General features: G+C 43.6%; 1 protein-coding gene across 1 annotated transcript in view; it reads right to left on the bottom strand.

The window, feature by feature from the left end:
* Positions 1-2,606: 2,606 nt before the first annotated feature.
* Positions 2,607-20,031, bottom strand: part of sema4bb (sema domain, immunoglobulin domain (Ig), transmembrane domain (TM) and short cytoplasmic domain, (semaphorin) 4Bb) — a 45,971-nt gene continuing 28,546 nt past the window's right edge. The window contains exons 3-15 of the mRNA XM_073465180.1: positions 19,139-19,299; positions 18,344-18,406; positions 17,737-17,835; positions 15,474-15,585; positions 14,876-14,992; positions 14,388-14,545; positions 10,182-10,363; positions 9,517-9,667; positions 8,269-8,479; positions 7,975-8,090; positions 6,933-7,090; positions 5,671-5,762; positions 2,607-5,039 (exon numbers count right to left, since the gene is read on the bottom strand). Coding sequence (XP_073321281.1) covers positions 4,267-5,039; positions 5,671-5,762; positions 6,933-7,090; positions 7,975-8,090; positions 8,269-8,479; positions 9,517-9,667; positions 10,182-10,363; positions 14,388-14,545; positions 14,876-14,992; positions 15,474-15,585; positions 17,737-17,835; positions 18,344-18,406; positions 19,139-19,299 — 2,393 coding nt within the window. The 3' untranslated portion in view covers positions 2,607-4,266. The remainder of the gene's footprint in view (positions 5,040-5,670; positions 5,763-6,932; positions 7,091-7,974; positions 8,091-8,268; positions 8,480-9,516; positions 9,668-10,181; positions 10,364-14,387; positions 14,546-14,875; positions 14,993-15,473; positions 15,586-17,736; positions 17,836-18,343; positions 18,407-19,138; positions 19,300-20,031) is intronic.

Below are 20,031 nucleotides of genomic sequence, written 5' to 3'. Positions count from 1 at the left end.
AACAAAAAACTGTTTGTTTGCCGACTCCTTTTTTTTTTTTTTTTTTAATTCACTGTCCTCAAGCTGAGCGCCTAATTCAGCTGCATTTTGCTGGAAGATGCACCCTGTTTCTAATAGATGGTTAGCTTAGCTTAGCAGAAGACTAGAAACGGCGGGGAAACGGCTAACAAAATCAATCAAAAGCTCACTAATGAAAATATGCAACAATTAACAATTTATTGTTGCCTGAATGGTAAATTCAGTAAGTAATTATGGTTTTATTGGAAGTTCTGTGCTGGACTATTTCTTGGCTGGGAGCAGTGACTTCCTGGAGTGACTGTTGGTTTCCTGGCAAACCCAAGTTGACGAAGAGACTCCAGGTTGTCACTGCATGGGGTTTTGCTCCCTTTGGCCAGAGCCAGGCTAGTTGTTTCTGGATATCCAGTCTTTATGCTAAGCTAAGCTAAGCGAAGGGAAGCTAACAGGCTGCTGGTGGTAACTTCACATTTCGCGTGCATACACGAGAGTGGTATCAATCTTCTCGTCTAACTCTCGGCAAGGGAGTGAAAAGGCCTACTTCCTTCATTATCGAGCTCCCCTTTAATTCAGTATGACATGAAAATAAGTAGAGATCTCTCTCCTGCTTTGACATGCTCGATAAAAACCAGCCCAGGTGCTGAACAAACAGCATGGTGAGAAAATGTGCAGTATTTCTGTGCAAGAGTTGAAATGTTTACGCTGAAGTAGGCAGTAAAGCACTACGAAAACAAAATATCAGCAGTGTTCACTCTCTAGTTTCAAGACTATCTCTACAACACATCTTGCACAAGGTCCCTTAAAACACACAATATTAAGCACAGATACTGTATATACACAACAAAAAAAAAAAACAAAGAAAAGAAGGAAACACTGACCACTGTTGCGCAGTATGCAAGTACTTTGTCAACTTGTAGCAGTTACATAGCATTTTGTCGTCTGCTCAGTGTCGGAAATAGCAAAATGTTAATTCTGTACGGTACTGGAATATATACTGTAGGCTTACTTGATCGATACAGTGAACTGGTGATTTATTCTAAGACATGTGGTGCCATATTGTCCCTATGGCCGTGTAAATGTTTCTCATTCAGATTTACACAACACTATCGGCTTCCTACATCTTTGGAAAAATCTGCTTGTTAAGTCTCAAAAGTCGAAGCAAATGTGGGTGCAAGAGTGTCGAGCGTGATGGCTGCACTGGTCCCTGTATTAAACTGATTTCTAAAAATCATTTTCCGTAGCAGCCACGCCGTCTGTCTCTCAGTAGTTGCATTTCTTAGAAGTCGCTCTAATTTCGCTGACATGTGCAAACCTGTGAAGTATTCAAGACCCTGATTACTTGTGCTTTCACATTAACGTCGCCTTGACATCTGAGTGAGTGTGGTGAATGCTATGTATGTGAGAAATGTCACCTGGTGGGGGAGGTTATATTGAGCTAACTGAGGCTAATGCAGCGTTCTGAGCAACTACATCACTACGTCGTGCAGCTGCAGGCCGGACGAGAGACCAGTAAATATAATCTGTCCACGACAGCGACAGTTGTTATCAGTTATTCTGTGACTTTCTCATTTGGAGTTCGGTTTATTAGCACTTAAGGGGAGACACTACAGGTGAGGGTAGAAATTTAAACTAAAAGGTATCATAATGAAAGTTTCCCAGCTGTTAACTCACTGAGAATAATGAGATTTTTTGTGTTACAGGTTGTCTGAATTAAATGTTTAAATGTTTAAATAAGGCTTTATATGATTAAAAAGTGTCAATTTGCATACATTTCCATTTCCAGGTTCGCAATTCTTGTTTCATTTTGTTGACAAATGTACAGGTGGATTATGGGATATCTTTTTTTTATCACTCAATAAGTTAGAAAACATTGTCAACAGCCATAAAAAGAAAAAAAACAAAACAATTTTCACCATGTGTTAAGAATAAAATGCTAAGTTATGTTTTATAAATCAGTCTATGAATGATATAAACAAACCCTTCTGTAAACATCTTCAGAATATAGATATGAGTCAAACACTAGTTTGGTGTAAGTGCTGCTGAAGTGGAGATTTACGGCTCAAAGAATTAAAAAAAAAATGAGAAAACTTCCTTTAAAAAGTGTAATATGTAAGAATTGGCCACCTCTAATACGAGCAGCATCTCACCAGAGTGACTGCTAACTGTTGCTAACTGCATCCTGTTCATACATCCATGATTGTAGCTACGGTTACCATGTTAGCTCAGTTAGCTGTGCAGCTAGCTGGACAACTGGGGGGGAGTGTTGGTGTTTAGACCGCTTGCACAGGAGCTTTGTACTGATGGGAGACAGAGGTTTTCAGGCCCAGTGCTAACTAGTTAGCATCGTAATCTTTGACATAACCCCAAACCTGTTATTTCTTCAAATTCTATTAATAATAAAAGTTATTTTTTTTAATGTTTCTTACATATTGCACTTTTAAAGACACGGATTGTTAAATTATATACTTTTTGGGACAAAAATGGTGAGAATGGTAAAATTTAAAGATTTTTTGTATTTGTAGTTTTCTGATATTAAATGTTTAAAACAAATTAGGTGATCTAATCAAATATTAAAATTAATTTGTGTACATTACAAAAAACATCTTCACCTGTGTTGTCTCCTCTTAGAAAAGGTTTGTATTGTCAGAGCTCAATGTTCTCAAACTCGTTGTGTGATTCAGTGTCTGCTAAGAAGGCATATAACTCCTTTAAGGGTAGCTGAAGGAAAAAAACTGGAATATTTTCACACAACCACGAGACATGAAGAGATCTCCATGCTGTGTCCTTTGGCCCCGGTTCAGATTTTATACGAAAAGTCGATTCTTTTACCCAACACAGTCTGAAAGGTTTCGTTATAAGCTAACAGTCTTAGGGAAATCTCCAACCTCGCCCTTCACATTTGTTTATTATTAGTGCCACTTTACTTTTCTGTGAAACCCTACTCTGGTTTCCGTCACCATGTGCTCTTCGACAGTGATCAATGCTAACACAAAGCATGGGAGTGGTCATAACAGAATGGCACTATTGCATTTAGAAAGACAATCAAGTTAGTTTTGTTTTTTTTGGCACAGTGCACGGGATGATTTCAGTGCCGCCCTGAACATGGTAGAGGTGTGGACGTCTTCCTTTTGTCTTGGCTCTGTGTTGTTTTTTTTTTTCTTCAACAGAACAATGTCAGGTCTCTTTTCCATATTCGCCTCGAAAACAGGACATCTGTGTCAGTTTATGAGCCCATCGTGGTACCTGCAGGTCAATACTGAAGAACAGGGCTGTCTCAGATGAGCAGAGATGAAGAGCAACGGGCTGCCTAAATTGTCCACGGTGCAGTGATGTGTGAATGAAGCAGACCTTCTTTGAACAACAGCGTACATTCAGGAGGTAAATGTCAATAGTTAGACCCTGGAGCATAAATTATGATCACATTTTTCGATCATTTTTTCTTTCTTAAATGTTGCAGTCCTTTAAATTATTCGTTACGAGGGCTCGATTTATAACCAGGGTGCGGCGTTTTCTCCCGGTTTGCCTCATCTTTCGTCGTCTTCGTCCTCGTACAGTCGTGACATTTATTCAGCAAAAGGGAACAAATGTGCTTCTGACTTGCTTCCGTAATGTGTGGATCGTGATGAATAGGCAAAACTTGTATTATAATCTCCTAAACCTGAACTCTTGGTCACCATGAAGCTGTAGCTTGGTTCTAGTGTGCATAATAGCAGAAGTGTAGACTTTTCTGCAGAGCATGTGCAGGTTTACACGTACTCAGATAGGGCTGGGCAACATATCATTATTTAATATTTACTGTCTATTGTGTTAAGTGATGGAGCTCAAAAGACAAATTAATGTTGGATATTGCATACCTAAGAGATATACTGTGATAAATACTGATAACGGGAGAAGATCTTCTGTTTATTTCTTATTTTCTTCCCCATACTGCCCAGCCCCACACTCACACACATGAGCGGCCATGAGAATGACTCAAACAAAGACTGTTAACTACTCTTAGCAGCTGCGACGGTTCATGATCCTCCGCTGCTTCTCTTCCTGCCCGTAGGCAGCAAAACCGGACCAACCTCTGGCTTCGGAGTGGAAATGGTTAAACAAAAATGACCTCCGCATTGATCACAGAACAAAGATGGCTAAAATAAAAAGACGTGCTGTGATGTAGAAGGATGTCGGGGTCTCCTCTCCTTCGCTCGGTGGCCTGTATCCTTCATGGAGATACAGGGTGGAATCTCTTTAGCGAACGCTGTGCTCTCATACGATTGAGTCTTTGATCTCGGAGCCTAGCCTCACTCTGGGCCGCGGGCAGGTCGGGGAGTATTCCACGTGGCTCTCCTTCACGTTAAGCGGCCGCCTGTCGGAGGCCTCGGAGAAGCTCTTGCTGTTGTCTGGCGAGGACTCGTGGGTGGGCGTGCTGCAGATGTAGTTGTCATTTAACGTCTGGTAGCCCTTGTGATCAGAAGTGGAAACGGGGATGGTGTTACCGTTCAGGGGTAAACTCTCTGCAGGCTTTCCCACAATCCTCGGCTTCTTCTGCTGCATGTTGGGGCACTCGCCCTGCTTCAGCATGGACTTCATGTGATCTCGGTTCCTGTAGATGACGAACAGGGAGAACACCACGAGGGAGAACGCCAGCAGGGCGCACACCACGATCAGCTCGTTCCAGTACGTCTTCGTGTGGACCTGCTGCGAACGGGACTCGCCTGGCAGGATGATGGTCTCCTCTCGCTTAATGTGCGGTGTGCGTGAGTGACCAATCAGAGTGGTGCTTTCCTGGCGGGGTTCTGCCCTCACACAGTAGTTGGCCAACAGCTGGCGGAAACCCTCCTCCTCCGACCAGCACTCGTAGGTCTCGATCCTGTCGGACTGAGCCACCACCACCAGGTTTCCCTCCGGGGTGGCGTAGAGGAACTGGCTGGCGCTGTCACTGTAGCGCCACCTCCTCTGAGCCAGGTTGGAGCGCAGCTTACAGGGCAGGACTCTGAATGTGTTGGCTGGGATTGTAATGAGCTTACAGTGGGAGCCACCTTTAGAAAAAAGAAAGAACAATATGTTTTTCAAAACACTTTAAGATTTCATTCAATCCATATTCAACCAACTGCATATGGACTTAGCTTAATTTAAAGGTATAGTACGTAAGAATTGGCCACCTGTTAGTTCATACTCTAAACAATAGGGGGCAGCATATCACCAGAGCTTCGTGCACTGAGGGTATTGTTTACTATCTGAACAAAGTGGCTAAGGGGTAGCTACTTAGCATGCTAACTTTAGAAGATATCTCAGTCTTTGACATAATGTCAAATCTGTTGTTTCTTCACATTCTGTTGGTGATATCAGTTCATTTGTTAATGTTTCAGACTAAAATCCTCTCTCATCTGTTCGTTGAATATGAAGCTACAGCCAGCAAATGGTTAGCTTAGCTTAGCATAAAGACTGGGGGGAAACAGCTAGCCTTGTTTTCCCAAAATGTTGAACTATTCCTTTAAAGATTTGGTGGATAAGTCCTTTGCTCCCAATGCTTATACACAGACCTGCACAGTGTTTCGTGCCTTCATAACAATCTGCATGTGACACCTTCATGAGCGTGTTGTGGCGTTCACGAGGTGCCTGACAACATGACTATAATCAAAAGTGACTCCACACAGAGGTCACACTTACGGGAAGCTGCTGGTCTGACCGATCTGGTGCTGGGAAGTGTCCTGTTACAAATGGCTGATGTATCGGCCTCCTCCACATCCTGCTGCCAGTGACTGAAACAAAACATACCAAACAGAACAACATGGTGTGGGTCAGCAGCTGCAATGAGAGGCACCGTGTATATGGACGCACGCATTTCTCAATCCAAGCCTGTCATTTTAAACCTTTGAGTATAGCTTCAGCAGTATGACGCAGAGAACAAAGCTCTGTTAAAAGCTACTTCTTGACACACATGACTATGAGCTTTTGCTACTTATTTTAAGTGTTTGTTTGGTTGCTCGTTCATATATTACACTGTGACAAACACATTCATCTAAAGGCAGTTCAGGTGAGGTAAGGTGAGGTAACATCAGCCTCGCATCTTTTCCTGTTGTTCATTGTGTGTGAGTACGTTGGGCCTCGTGCAAGAACCACTCATGCAAACAGATTTATACGGCGAGTTATTTAAGATTTGTGTCATTCATTAATTTTGATTTTAGTTCTTTATTTTCATTTTTTGGCTGAGAAACAGGAAGGTCCTCTAGGTCAGACAGCTGCCTACCCCTCTGTGAACCAAACGGTGTAAAATCACCGACTACAGGCTGTAATATTCCCTTGTTTAATATTTCCCTGCCTGTCAGGTCATTGCTCACAGTAGTCATGGACCGCTTTGCTTTAGAAATAAGTTATTTAGCATCCAACTTCATTTAAAACCATGAAATCTCAAGAACGTGCAGCTTCGGAGAGTTTGTTGAATTCAACTTGAAACATTCTGAAGAGAAGTTGGGATGAGAATATGAAAATGTTCTTGCATACGGCCCAGTTTGCTCTTATAAATCATGGATGACAATCTAGTGTTTTTTTGTTTTGTTTTGTCAAAGTAATTATCCTTTGGTCTACCCCGATTCCAAAAAGCTGGGATGAGGTGTAAAACATAAATAATGCAGAATGAGACGATGTCCTGTTCCTTTTTTTAAATTATACTCAATTAAAAACAGTACAAAGACAATATATTCAGTTTCACTCATCAAATTAATTGATTTTTATACATTTATGCTGATTCAGAATATGACGCCAGCATCATGTTTTAAAAAAAGTTGGGACAGGAGCATCAAGAGACTGGGAAAGTTGTTTAAAGCGGCCCAATATTTTTGGAAGCAGGGTTGTACTTTCAAAGTAAAAACTCAAAGTGAATGTTTCAGAGCAGCTGAGGATGCTGTGGCCCTGTGTGCGTGACCTCTCACCTGTCCGGCGGAGCCATCCTGACGTCCCGACACAGCCGCCCGGTCCAGGCGCAGTAGGGGTCTCTGGACAACACGCACTCTCCACAGCTCAGGTAGTTGGAGCAGTTGGCCACAGGAACCTCCACCAGCCCGGAGTTGGACGACACAAACAACAGACCCTGCAGGAAAAGGAAATGCCATGTGTGAGGCGAATCTCTCATTAAAAAAGGTGAACGGAGGGCAGAACAGAACAGAACAGAACTTCTGCTTTGGATTACAGATTTTCTGATTTCAGAAAGGGAAACAATGCCAAAACAATTACTTAAGATAAACAGAAGAACTTAACCAAAACAAAGGGCTAACACGGGCCAGCTGTTCTCTCTTTGTGATGTCAGCCAAGTCGTTAGATGGCCTGGGATAAGCTCAAAAACACATGAGAACAAGTGTCCGCTACAAAAACCTCATCTTCAGTTTTTATACAGAGTCACTATGTATTATTGTGCGGAAATACGATTATCCAGAGCTGCATTTTCACCACGACTGTGACGTTGATCCTGATATAAAGCACATCCCAGTGTTCCCAAAAGCACGGGCTAAATTTAGTCCATCTTATCTACCAGTATATTAGACTTCCTGTGGATTCTGTCTGTCTCTCATATCCCTATTTGGTGCTAAGAATATACACACCAAACACATCTTGGACTTAGAATTACATAATCTTAGATAAGATTGCTGTTTGGCTGCTTTGGCCCTGGGAGAGGCCATTATGTAATAAAGAGAGAAAGGTAATGAAATTTAGCTCGGGGTAAAATGCCAGAGAGGATCATAAACTCTGCTCCAGACGGTGCTATAACTTACAGGAAAACTCAATGGAATCGCCGCTGTGGAAAGAAAATGTCTGTAACCAGTTTGTGCATCCGGTAAATGTAGCTCTTCCACTTTTTTAGTGACTTAAAAACGAATTTGAGTACGAAATGAGTCAAGATTAAATACAATATGACACGAACGCAGAGAGACAATCATCATTATGAGGTGTGTTGAGATGGCAAGAGTTGTGATTTACCCTCTGAGGATCGAGCTCGATGTGTTGCACGGGCTGAGGCTCGGGAAACAGAATCATCTCCTCGATGATGTGCATCTTATCGTTGGCATTGATGGCCTTATGGAGCTTTCCATCATCTGGAAGACACAGAGGACGAGTGGAAGTGACTTATACTGGAGGCCGGGGGATTTGTGAGCGGATATAAGCAACAAATCAAACACACTAAAATATACATGAAAGATTTTCCTTTAAAAATGATGGAAATAGCCACAAAATAACCCATAAAGTGGACTGTTGTCGTGTAATGAGCCGTACCTGTTCCGATGAAGAGCACGTCGTAGGCCCTCTCCATGCCCTGGATCTTGTGCACGGCGATCTGTGTGTAGCGCACGCTGCGTTTCAGCAGCAGGGGAGCGCTGCGGATCACACTGTCCATCAGGAAATGGTCCTTGACAAAGTTGAGCACTTTGTCGGGCATGTGCAAGGACGACTGGATACCCATTTGCCGGGCGTGGTTGGTCACGCACTGCGAGGGAGTAAATTTAGAAATGAGAAATGAATCTCTGCTTATTCAAGTGGTCCCGAAGATACACAGCGTTCAAACTGTTTTCTTTAGCAGTAATATCTAAGCACTTTCAAGGTGCCTAAACCCAAGATTTATGTCTAAATTGTTGCAGTAAATGCAACTGCGAGTTTATAGAAGTTTACATGAAATCCTTTTTACTCACAGCAATCAGTGTTTATAGTGACTTTGTTCAAAATCATTTTCAAAACAAGTAGAGGGCAGCATATCACCAGAGTGACAGCTAACTGCTGCTAACTAGAGCTGCCGTTGGCTAGCTAGCTCGGTTCGCAATGCAGCTAGTGGTCTGTGTTATAGTTTACACCGCTAGCACACAGGAGCTTTGGACCACAACGGGCTGAGGAAAGCTGGTTAGCATGCTAACTTTAGTAGATATCTCAGCAACACAATAAAAAGACATCATAACATCAAAACTGCTATTTCTTCACAGTCTGTTGATAATCTTATGTTTTCATGTATGAATGACTATGATGTTAGCTGAAAGCATAATGTTCAGGGGGGTGAGGTATCTGGAAACAAAGACAGAACTGGCCGATAAAGAAGTCTTTGACTTGTTTTTTAAGCTAATATCTTCTCATTTTAAGCTCTTAGGCATTTCTTTTGCTCCAGGGACTCATGAACAGTTAGGCAGAAAATCAGCAAGACAGTGCTTTTGGATTCTTTCATTAGAAAGGAAAAGAAGAACATCTGCTTTACATCAAGCTCACTTATTGAAAAGGCCAGAAATCAGTCTACAGGTACAGCTGGATATGTTTGGTTCTGGATCGTATTATACACTGCTTGTGTAAAAATGTAAAACATAATCATAAAAATGTATATTAGGAATCTAAAAAACAAACATTTCATGTGAACTTTCCTCTGACTGAACAGAGATGGATGCTACTTGAATGGCCTTGAGTAGAAGGCCGAGGTTAAAGTCAACTGAGGCAAAAGAAGCTGAATTGAATTGTTTGTGACAGGATATAGTCTGGACCACTCACCGCCCCGGGCCTTGGTTCAGGCACTGGATGGTTGTAGGTGTACCACTGCTGCGTCTCCCTGTTGACCTCTCGGTAGCGCCCGCTGAAGGCTCGTTCCACCTGCGCCATGGTGAAAGCGCACACCGCTGAGCTGCCCGACGCTCCTTTATACCTGTCAACACACATAAAGTTGATATCTCCTCCGTACTTCTGTTGCAGTTTTGAAAGTGGAGCGATTTAAAGATTTAGTCTCGCACTTTATGTGTGTCCGTTTTATTGCAGCGTGTTTTGCTACCCGGTCCATCCTTTCTGCAGTTCTCATCATTTCACTCAGGAAACTGGAGCAGCAACTTCTCACTGGAGAACAGTTGTAGAGTGGGCGCTTGAATGATTTCCATATTAAAACCTTTATTTTGTTGATACATTAATTAGACATCGGGGTTGCATGAGCTTCTGTTAGTGTTTAAGCTCATTACAGCTGCTCTGAATTCAGACGAGCCAAGGAAGAGAAGGCGACTTGCCAAGTCTGAGTGGAGATATTAAATAAAAACTGGCTGGAGGTTGTGTGTGTGAGCTGTGTAGATTCATGTGTGTGTCTGTGTGTTTCTGCATAAACATAAACTGGAACACAAATCAGATTAAATAAAGTGCCTGTGCATTACAAACCCTCGTCTTTGTTCTCTTACCACTGGGAGGTGAAGACGCCGTAGAAGACGGTGCTCTCCCAGCTGTCTCCCATGGGCTTCAGGACAAACATGTCCTGGATGATGTTGAAGGGGAAGCCGTCGTCGGGGAGGGAACACAAGAGCTGGGCCTTCAGGAAGGTGGTCCATTTCTTCTGCAGCACCCGCTCGCCGCCTTTATCACCCTGCAAACAGTTCAGGTACGTTATAGTTTGTTACAGAAGACTTTATGTCTCATTTAAGTTTTATTTGCACGAGTTTGAACAAGAACAGAACATGGCTAAGGACTCAATACGGAGTGAAGGGCATGGACCTGAATGCATCATGCAGCTGATGAAGATTTTAAAGTCCCTGATTTTTCTTACTACTGCAACTATGTGTCATTAGAGCCGACATGAACAACAATCCTGGAGCCAGAGGGTAACTGAGCTTAACTGAGACAACAGACCAGGAATCCAAGAACACAGGAGTGAAGTGGAGACCCCACTCCACCCAGACCACAATAAGCAAGACACATTTTTATTGGGACTTGCTACAATTTACCAGCTGTTGGAAAGGTTCAAAAAAGACCTGCAAGACTATTAAATGCTTGTTATATCAAAACTGTATTCCCTCTGCTTGACTTTAGAGGGTGCTGTTGAGGTCAAAGAAGGGAATCTGAGAGTGAAAGTGGCGACTGTGACAGTTATGACTCTATTTTTAGAGAAATAAACTGGACAACTAATCTAAACCAAACAGGATTTAACGTTTGATTCAACTCCAACCATTTAAGTTGGGTGCAATTACACTGAACTGCAAAGGACATTTTGAGGATTAAATGTGGCAGATAAATATTAGTTGCTCTTTGAAGAGGAGATGTTGAAATGGAAAACAGACAATGGTTAGTTATTAATTACAGCTTTGAAATCAACATCAGTGCTTCACGCCTCACTTCTCCTCCAACAAACAGAGCAGATGCTTATTCTCCTTTTTACGCTGTCACAAATATTCACCAAAACGGTTATCAGATGGGTTTCGCTGGGACCAGCAATTATCAAAGAGCTTGTAAACACACACCACAAGGAACTCCTCCCAAATACAGCTAGCAAGCTGGAAAACACATGAGGAGCAGCAGCAGCAGCAGCAGCAGGAGGAGGAGGAGGAGGAACGTGACCAAAACAAGTGGTCTCGCCCAATCTCAAGACAGCTTTTTCTGCCTCGGATCCAAACTATCCCGTCAGCAGGGCCTCCAAAACCCTGAGCAACTCCTGCAGAACAGCACGAGGAGTGAATCGCCCTTGAGGAGATAATAAAATGCAAAACTATAACTTCCTCTGTTTCCTCCTCTGTGTTTCTGCTACACACAAACAATCCTGTTGCACGACGGTGAGGTGAAACCTCGTGGGACTGATGTTGCAGGCCCTGGGAGCCAATTACCAGGCTGTGGTAGTAGCCTGTCCACATAATGAGGAGACCACATTCCTGCTCTCTCAGCTGTCCACCGTTGTTGTTGCTGTGCTTCGCTGCGCAGCTCGTACTTTCAAATCGACCACTCCCCCCCCCCCCCCCCCCAGATAACTACCCTCCAAAAATACACTCGCTCATATGTGCGGTATCAAACACAAGTTTCCTCACGTTTGTCCACCTGAGAAGCAGCTCGACAAAAAGTAAAGAAAATGGTGCCACGCAGCGTTCATAATCGGCCTGCTTTTTTCACAGTCCCTCAGTGTGCACACCTGAATAAACAACTGAAAGAGGGAGTGGAAGAAGGGAGGGGGACAGTTGGGAAAGAGGGCGAGGAAAAACAACTCGGAAGCAGAATTACTTGGCAAACCCGAGCAAAACAGTAGTTAGGAGGAACACTGCGAAAAAGGCTGAAGAGGCCTTGATTTATCTTATCTTATGAGGTGAACCAGCTCATCCAAAATACTTCACATATTGGAATAAAACCACAATTACACATATTTGGCCTTGACCTGGGACACAGAGGGAGAAGGGAGTGCATGTTTTCTGTCAGGCTGCAAGAAAAGTGTGTTCTAGGGAGGGGCCTTCGTACTTGGCAGTTACCTAACTCTGATCTGAGTTCAGCCCTTTCCTGCACACCGAAGGAGTACACAGGGCCGGGTGTGTGTTCAGACGTGAGACGCTATTCTGAGAAACAAAAGGTGAATATGGAAATAGTGTGGGATGTCAGCCTGAAGCAATTCAGGAAGATGTGTTGGAGAGGGACGTGAGGCAGAGACACAGAGGTGGACAGGTACACGTCTGCGTTCTGGAGACAACAGGAAGTTAGTGAGTGTGGTGCAGCCTGCTGACTGGGCCCACTCACCGACAGTCAGCAGCAGCAGCAGCAGCGACACACAGCTCATGGAGGCAATTAAGGCACTTTTAAGCCTTTAAGACCTGATTGCTGCAATTTGCGTCAAAATTGTACTCCTTCCTCGACTGAGTCATAACTCGGTGAAATCGAAACACACAGACACAATTACCACAGCTTTAGATTCAGTGTGACTCACTGATCCCGAGTATAAACTGTAAGCTTGAGAATAATCAGATGTTTATGTTTCCTTCAGTATCTAAGTAATCCAGAGATAACTGTCTTTACATCCATGGGTGCAGTGCAAACGGGAGCTGAAACTGTACTTGTTGAAACTGTATTTCCCCCTCTGTCTGACACGCTCCGTTTTAGCTCCTGTCTCTTTAAGACCCCCCTCCTGAATACCCAGTCTGCTCTGACTGGTCAGCTCACACACGCCTGAGCCAGCTCAACTCATAGCATCTCCTGTCAGCTCTGCATATATTATGCAAATGTGTGATATGGTGACGTAGTGTGATGTCACATAGTCACCGAATTAAAGGCGGGACTACTGGCGAGGCATTTAAGGCACTTCAGGAGCAGTGTTTTCTGTGGGAGAGAGGAGCTTCTGACTTTCAAGTCCTTTCACATGCACAGGAACCTATTTGACACACTGAAGGAAAGGAAAAAACAAAAATTCAAAATAGCTAGTAGCAAGAGCTGGTCAGCGTTGTGCAACATTAATTTTATCTGAAGTCAGACGATCATTTCTTCGAGTAGAAACTGGACAGTAGAAGGAATTCCTCTGCATCGTCTCAATACATTGTACTGTTAGCGTTTTCAAGCTGTTCGCGGCTGCATTGTTGAAGAAACCACCTGCATCTCTACTGTACTGCCACAGAGTACGGGGCTGAAAAGACGTCAGTCTGGAGAAGGAGGGCTGCTGCATTCCAGCGAAATAAAGGCGCTCTATAGAGCAGAGCAAGCCATTCTTCTGTCTCTATTGCACAGTTCTTCTGCAGCAACAGCTTGCCTGCTTGCCACAGTCTGGAGGCCTTTCTGTCACTGATTTCCATATATAGAACCCAGGAGGTGCTCCGCCGGCTTCGAAAGGTGTCGCAGCACCGAGTGCCACAGCCTAGCAGGACTAAGTCATTAAGCTGTCACTTAAGATTACATGCTGTCCCCACGATTACTCACATTACTGCCTCCATGAACAAGAGGCATCAATCAGGGAGGGATGCTGAGAGCGTGTATATCAGGCAGGTTCATAGCCGTTTTAATTGATCCGATGACAGGTGAAATGGGATAAAGTCTGCTCTTGATTATTCAGGGTGATCGACCCAACTAAACTCTCGCGGAGGGGGGAGGGGGGATGACGTCGGCTGTTTAAATGAAGCGAGCGAGTTCTGCAGTTGCTACAGTTCGCCTGCAACAAAAAACAGGCCATATAGTAGAGTGGAAAAAAGCATTTCATATTGCTGCGAAGCACCCTTGAATACTAATAATGCCTGCAAAGCTCAAAGCGCTGGCGGAGAAAGGCAGAGAGCTGGAGGGATGGACGAGTGCAGCTGACATTGTGAGGGAGATGGAAGGAGAGGGGGAGATGACATTGCAGAGAAAAGGGAGGGAGGGCGGCGTGGTGAGGAGGAGAGGATGATTCAGGCACGGGGAAACCAAATCTGTTGAAAACATGTTTGCACAGTCGAACAGAAAAAGCGCTTTAACGCACCAGTGACACATTTTCATTGCGTCTGCACCCTTGTGACGTTCAGTTAAATGTTGCCAAATGTGCTTTGACATGGGAACGTCCCGCCTTGTTTTGAGGTAATTGTATCAAGGATTATCAAGAGGAAGCTCGAAGCCCGCTGCGCCTCTTTACTTTTGCACGGCCTCCTTGTGCAATGACCTCACCCCAACCGCAGGTGTCTTACCTTGCACACGCGAGCGATCCTCGACACAATGGTGTTGTCAAAGAAGTCGAATTCTTTCCCTGCCTCGCTAAAGAAGAAGTAAATCTTGTCGTCATCTCCCACGGGGTTGCCTATTGGCTGACTCTCCTCGATGTAAGCCGACCCGACAAAGACGGGATCTGTTTTTAAAATAGAAAAACACAAAAGGAAACAGAGAGACAGAGACATGTTACAATTTTATCATCAATGCAATGGAACTGTGCTTTCAGTCGTTTTGTGCCTTCATAAATTCGGAGAGAAGTCAGAGATCACACAGACGAGCTGTGTTTTGAAGTCCATGTGCGCCGTCTGATAGGACTCTCCGTCTGCATGCATTAGCGGGCCTTGCCTCGCTAATGATCGCTACTTTTTGGAGCTTATCTGCTCTGTTGAGTGCATAATGGGAGATTTGTAGAGGGGAAAAAAAGAAACACAGTCCAATCTGATGTCCTTTTTTTTTTTTTTTTTACCTTGCAGCCATTTTAAAGAGTTTTCTGTCTTCAGAGCCGTTCCCTGACCCAAACTCTTGTAAATGACTGGTTCATTCCCTTGGAAGTTGCTGACGGTGCCCGTGTACAATTCACCATCTGGAGGAAAAAAAGACAAAGATTGCAAGATTTTAAATAAAGAAGTTAATTTGCTATTAATTAAGCATAATAAACCTCAAATAAATGATGTGCTGGGGGCTTTTTTTAACTGCAACAGATGAAGTCAGTGGTAGTTTAGAGCGAGCGTTTATGAGTGAGGGATTAGACAAATGATGTCCTCCGCTCATATCCAGCTCAATTATTCCCTAATTGCTTGTTAAAGAAGTTGAACACAAACAGCGTCTGTTGGTGTCCGGCTATTTATCAGAAGGGCTGAGGCAGACAAACAACATCAGCAGGCACATCGTGACTCATTACTGAATCAAAGTGGTAGTTAACATCAAAGTATGGCTTCAGAACAGCCTGAGCCTGTTTCCCAGCAAGAAGCCACTCATAATCATACCTTTGTCTTTGTCTTTCCAAATGTTTAAAGTGACACAAAGGGAGGAAAACAAGAAGAAGTGTGTGTAATTCTACGTACCAACAATGATGGCAGTGGATTTGTACTCTGGATTAAAGGGACAGCGACTGCGCCCATCTTCCATCACGACCTCGCCCACTTCGTCTCTTTCCAGCGTGAATGTTGACGTGTTCTGGAGACGAGACACAAACAGCAAAAAATGTCCCTCAGGCACAGTCCAATTAAATTGTCCTTACAGTAAAGAGTGAGCTAAAGTGAGCTCAGCCACCTCCAGCTCGCTGTCTCCACTTCTTCACTACAACACACACAGTAGGACTGACTTTTAGGGAAGTTTGGTCACTTTGAACACACAGTAGCTCCGTCTGGAGGCAAGGCCGGGTCTTCAAGCTACTGTATGTCAAAGGCTGTGAACACAGCTGCTGCAGTTTATTGTGAGTCAACACCACATGCACCATCCTGCTGCAATAAATGCCTGCTAATGTTCATTAATTCCTCGCTCAGAACAGTCGCCGAAATGCAACCCTTTAGTACAGTTTAGGTGATGTTTGCTAAAAGCTGCAGTGACCAGCTGTTTCAGGGAATTACTGAGCCTCATTGAAACTTATAATGATACACTTGTGACCCGTTTTTTAAAGATTCATGTCATCAGTGAGGTCAGACAGACGTGTGGCTGAGTGAGACAAACAGAGAAGTATCAAAGGATGAATGGACCACCAGAGAAAAATACTTTAAATATGCCTGTCCACCAACAGAGCACAGTAACCCTAGGTGCCTGTCGCTGGTTAAAACACAGGTATATATAATATTGTTTGCTCAAGTGTGTACGCCGGTTCAGGTTGAGTAACAGTTGTATTACGTCTTATTTGGGCTGTCGTGGAGATTTGTTGTGTCTGAAAGAGTGACATCACTTGAGTCATCTCAGGGTTGGACCATTTAAACAGAGAGCCGCATAACAAACAGTGAGCAAAGAGTTTGAAAAATGTTGGCGTCAACAGACAGGGAGGGTCGAACAGGAAATGCTGGCGTGATGCACTATTGCAAGTGTGGATGACGTCTTGTGGCCGGCCGTCTCAAATCAATTTACAATGATAGAAAAAACAGCAAAGTGGCAAATAACAATATTTGCCTTCAAAATTTAGTGGAGTGGAAGTATAAAGTAGCAGAAATTGGAAATAATCAATCAAGTGAAGTACAATATAATATACATCGGTTCCAAATATTTGTAAACTGTCTCCCTGACAGCTAATAATCTGTCGATCCCTAAAAAAGACGTATGATTTCTCACTCAGTGCATTGCACAGAACAGGGACAGTAGATTTTGTGCCAGCCACTTACACTTAAATTGCTTTAATAGGAGACCTCTTTGCAGTCGGTATAGAGAGGAGGAACAATTACAGTCACCAAGAAAGCCTTTAAATTAAATGTACATACGGGAATGTGACTATTAACATAGAGAGGCAAAAAAAAGTCTGTGAGCAGCGAGAGTAATAACTCGTTCTATTTAAAAAGGACAGCACAGAGTGCCTCCATTGCCGGGAAAATCTTCCCATGCTTCATCATTATGACTTGTTGTACTCGGGGCTTGTTTGAATTCATGTCCGTCATCTGATTGTTTAGTGTATCTTCTTGGCTTCGGCTTCGTGTAACGCTGCCCGTAAAATCCTCCTGCAACTGTTTTGAGAACAGCTATAAAAATAAAGCATTTATTAATGTTAATATTATGCGAGTCAGAGAGCGTCTGGCCGGTAGGAACGCCCCGGGTGACACACACACACACAGACACAGACACACAGACACACACTTCTGGACTCTGTCGACATGACGAGTGTTCACCCCGACCAACCGGGCTCAGAGTTGGAATCTCGGTTCAGGGCCCAAAGTCCTGCCAAGTCATCTTCAGTCTGAGAAGTCTCTTGTTTCTCTTTCACTCTGACGTCAAGGCAGGAGGAGGGAGGGGGTCGAGTTGTTGAGCCAAGTTGTCGCCAAGCTCGATCGACCCCCCTTCACTGAAATCAATGTCATCCCGCTGCCGGTTACCATCACTCCAGATTTACTCCTCCGCTAGATAAACAGATCTACCGCTTCCCTCTCGCTGCAAAACCACACGGCTCATGTACCCCCTGTTGACTTGTCTGGCTAAAGTGCCTCAGCAGCGTTTGGTTACGCTTGGATAGCAACAGATCCAATACTGACATGGTGGATAAAAGAGCTTGATTCCTCAAGAACACCAAAGAAATGCATCAGAATTCAAACGCTGTGCCAGTGAGAGAAGTGGAGAGAAATAAAAATCAGGACTCTGTTGGACTGAGAGGTCATTACTTACGATGTAGGCGCAAATAGGGCTGAAAGCATAAGTGCCACACACGTAGAGATGAGTGCTGTTCAGCCGCAGGAGAATTTTGATGTAATTGAAGCAATCAGTCTGGATGGGGAACAAAGGGAAAAGCAAGTGTGAGGTCTATGAATCCATAAGAAATTCTTAGAAACGGATTTTGTCGGACAGACACAAATACTTCAGAAACTGTTCGACAGACACATAAAAATGTTTCCGTCCCCCACCGTCACACGGCAGTTTCCTGGTGGGCTCTCTGTAATACACAGACCAGCGTTGTACACTGCAGTACAAAGATTAGCAAGGTTCGTGCCTAGGGAAACAACAGCTGGTATGACAACAAGGTAACAGACAGCGAGAGAGAGAGGGAGAAAAGAGCAATCCCCTGGCGAACCTGCACACTTGATGAATCTATTTGTAACTGGTGGAAACGATTGTCAACACAGAAGTCAATGCTCATTTTATCTTCTCACACACCAGTGAAACAACTCAGAGAGGGCAGATAGGAAAGAGACAAGAAAATCCACACTTTCGATATTGTCATTATGGAGCTTTTTTCCAGAGGTATTTTCAATAGCGGTGAAAAGGTGCCTCTCACCTCCAGGTTTTTCCCTTTGAAGCTGCATTCCTCTCTTTTTCCGGCAGGAGTGCCCCACGTCAGCTGAGGATGATAAAGAAAAACCTTGAATAAGTCATGCGAAATTCAGGGAAGCACGTCGATTCTACTGAGAAGTTTCTTCATACACAAAGATGAACTGTCGTGTGGAAATAAATAAAGATGACGCAACATATGGAGTCAAGTAAGCCCCTAAATTATACATTTCACAGTCATTTAACTCAGATCATTTGCATTTACAAACCACATTGTTAAAGGAGACATATCATACTCATTTTCAGGTTCATAATTTGATTTTGTGTTACCACTAGAACAGGGTTGTTTTAGCTCCTGTCTCTTTAAGGCCGACCCTCCCAAATACCCACTCTGCTCTGATAGGTCAGCTCACACATGCCTGACCCAGCACCGCTAACAACAACAACAACAGAGCAGGTGTGCTAAATCAATTCTTCAGTGCCCTGGCATAAATTATGCAAATGCGTGACATGGTGATGTAGTGTGATGTCACAAAGCCAAGGAATGAAAGCCGGGTCTACTGACGAGGCGTTTCAGGAGCAGTGTTTTCTGTGGGAGAGAGGAGCTTCTGTTGGTGCGGACTTTGACCTTTTAAACTTTCAAGAATGGATATAAAAACACTGAAGGAAAGGGAAAAAAACTAAAAAGCATAATAGGTCTCCTTTAACTCGGAAAAGAAAATACGACGATTAGCTGCACGATTTTTCTGCCAGCCCATATTTTCATTGCAATTTTCCCCCACTTGGCATTGCGATAACTCACGTTCTTCTGCAGCTTGGTCTTGCTGATGTCCGAGAGGCTGAGGGCGAACAGCGCCTCCCTGGCTCCGACGTACAGCATGTCGTCCTCCTGGCTGAGCAGCAAAGACGTGTAATTGAAGACGCCGTCCACAGAGAATCTCTTGGCCGACCTCTCCTTTGCATCTGGGAAACGGCAAGAAAAAAAACCACACGCACACACTGGAGATTAGCATCACATAGCAGGACAGAACAGAGAGGAACAGACTGGTACAGAACCTAATCCTGATGCTTAAAGTACAAGAACACACATAAATGTGATCACAAGCACAGAAATAGGTCCCAATTTACAACGCTCTCAATACTGTCAAGCTGTGAAGAAGGGAGAAGAACAATTTATTCCATATCCCAGCGCTGGGATTTAAAATGCATGTTGAGGAGTTTTTAAAGGGCTTCAAAAGGATTCAAAACTTTCATCTCATGATCAGAAATAAAAACCGCTTTATTGCTGTAATTAGATACTAAATACCCGATAAAATGTTTCGTTTGGTGAGGATGCACAAAACATCACACGGATGTATGGGTTTCGCTTGTCATATCCAGCCAGAAAGTGCCTGGACATGCTTGAAATGGGAAAAACAAATTGAATCTGAAACTTCAAGTAAAGACCAAGAAGAAGAGCACTTTATTTTGAAAGGTGAAGTGGAGGTGAATCATATAATTGACATCATTAAATTACAGGCAGAAAAGTGCAAAAATGTACAGTGTTCCTGCCACATCCAGGACAGTCCACCATACCTCAAACTAGGTCGGGCAATATATCATCCTTGTATTGTTATTGTGACATTAGACTATATATAAGTGTTGGGACGATTATGAAAAAGTTTCTTACCATAAAAACAATGTTAAAACTTTGTC

Source organism: Pagrus major, chromosome 4, assembly GCF_040436345.1.
Source record: "Pagrus major chromosome 4, Pma_NU_1.0".
Taxonomy (NCBI): Eukaryota; Metazoa; Chordata; class Actinopteri; order Spariformes; family Sparidae; genus Pagrus; species Pagrus major.
Note: the sequence above shows the minus strand (reverse complement) of the source record. Positions and strands in the feature narration are given on the sequence as shown.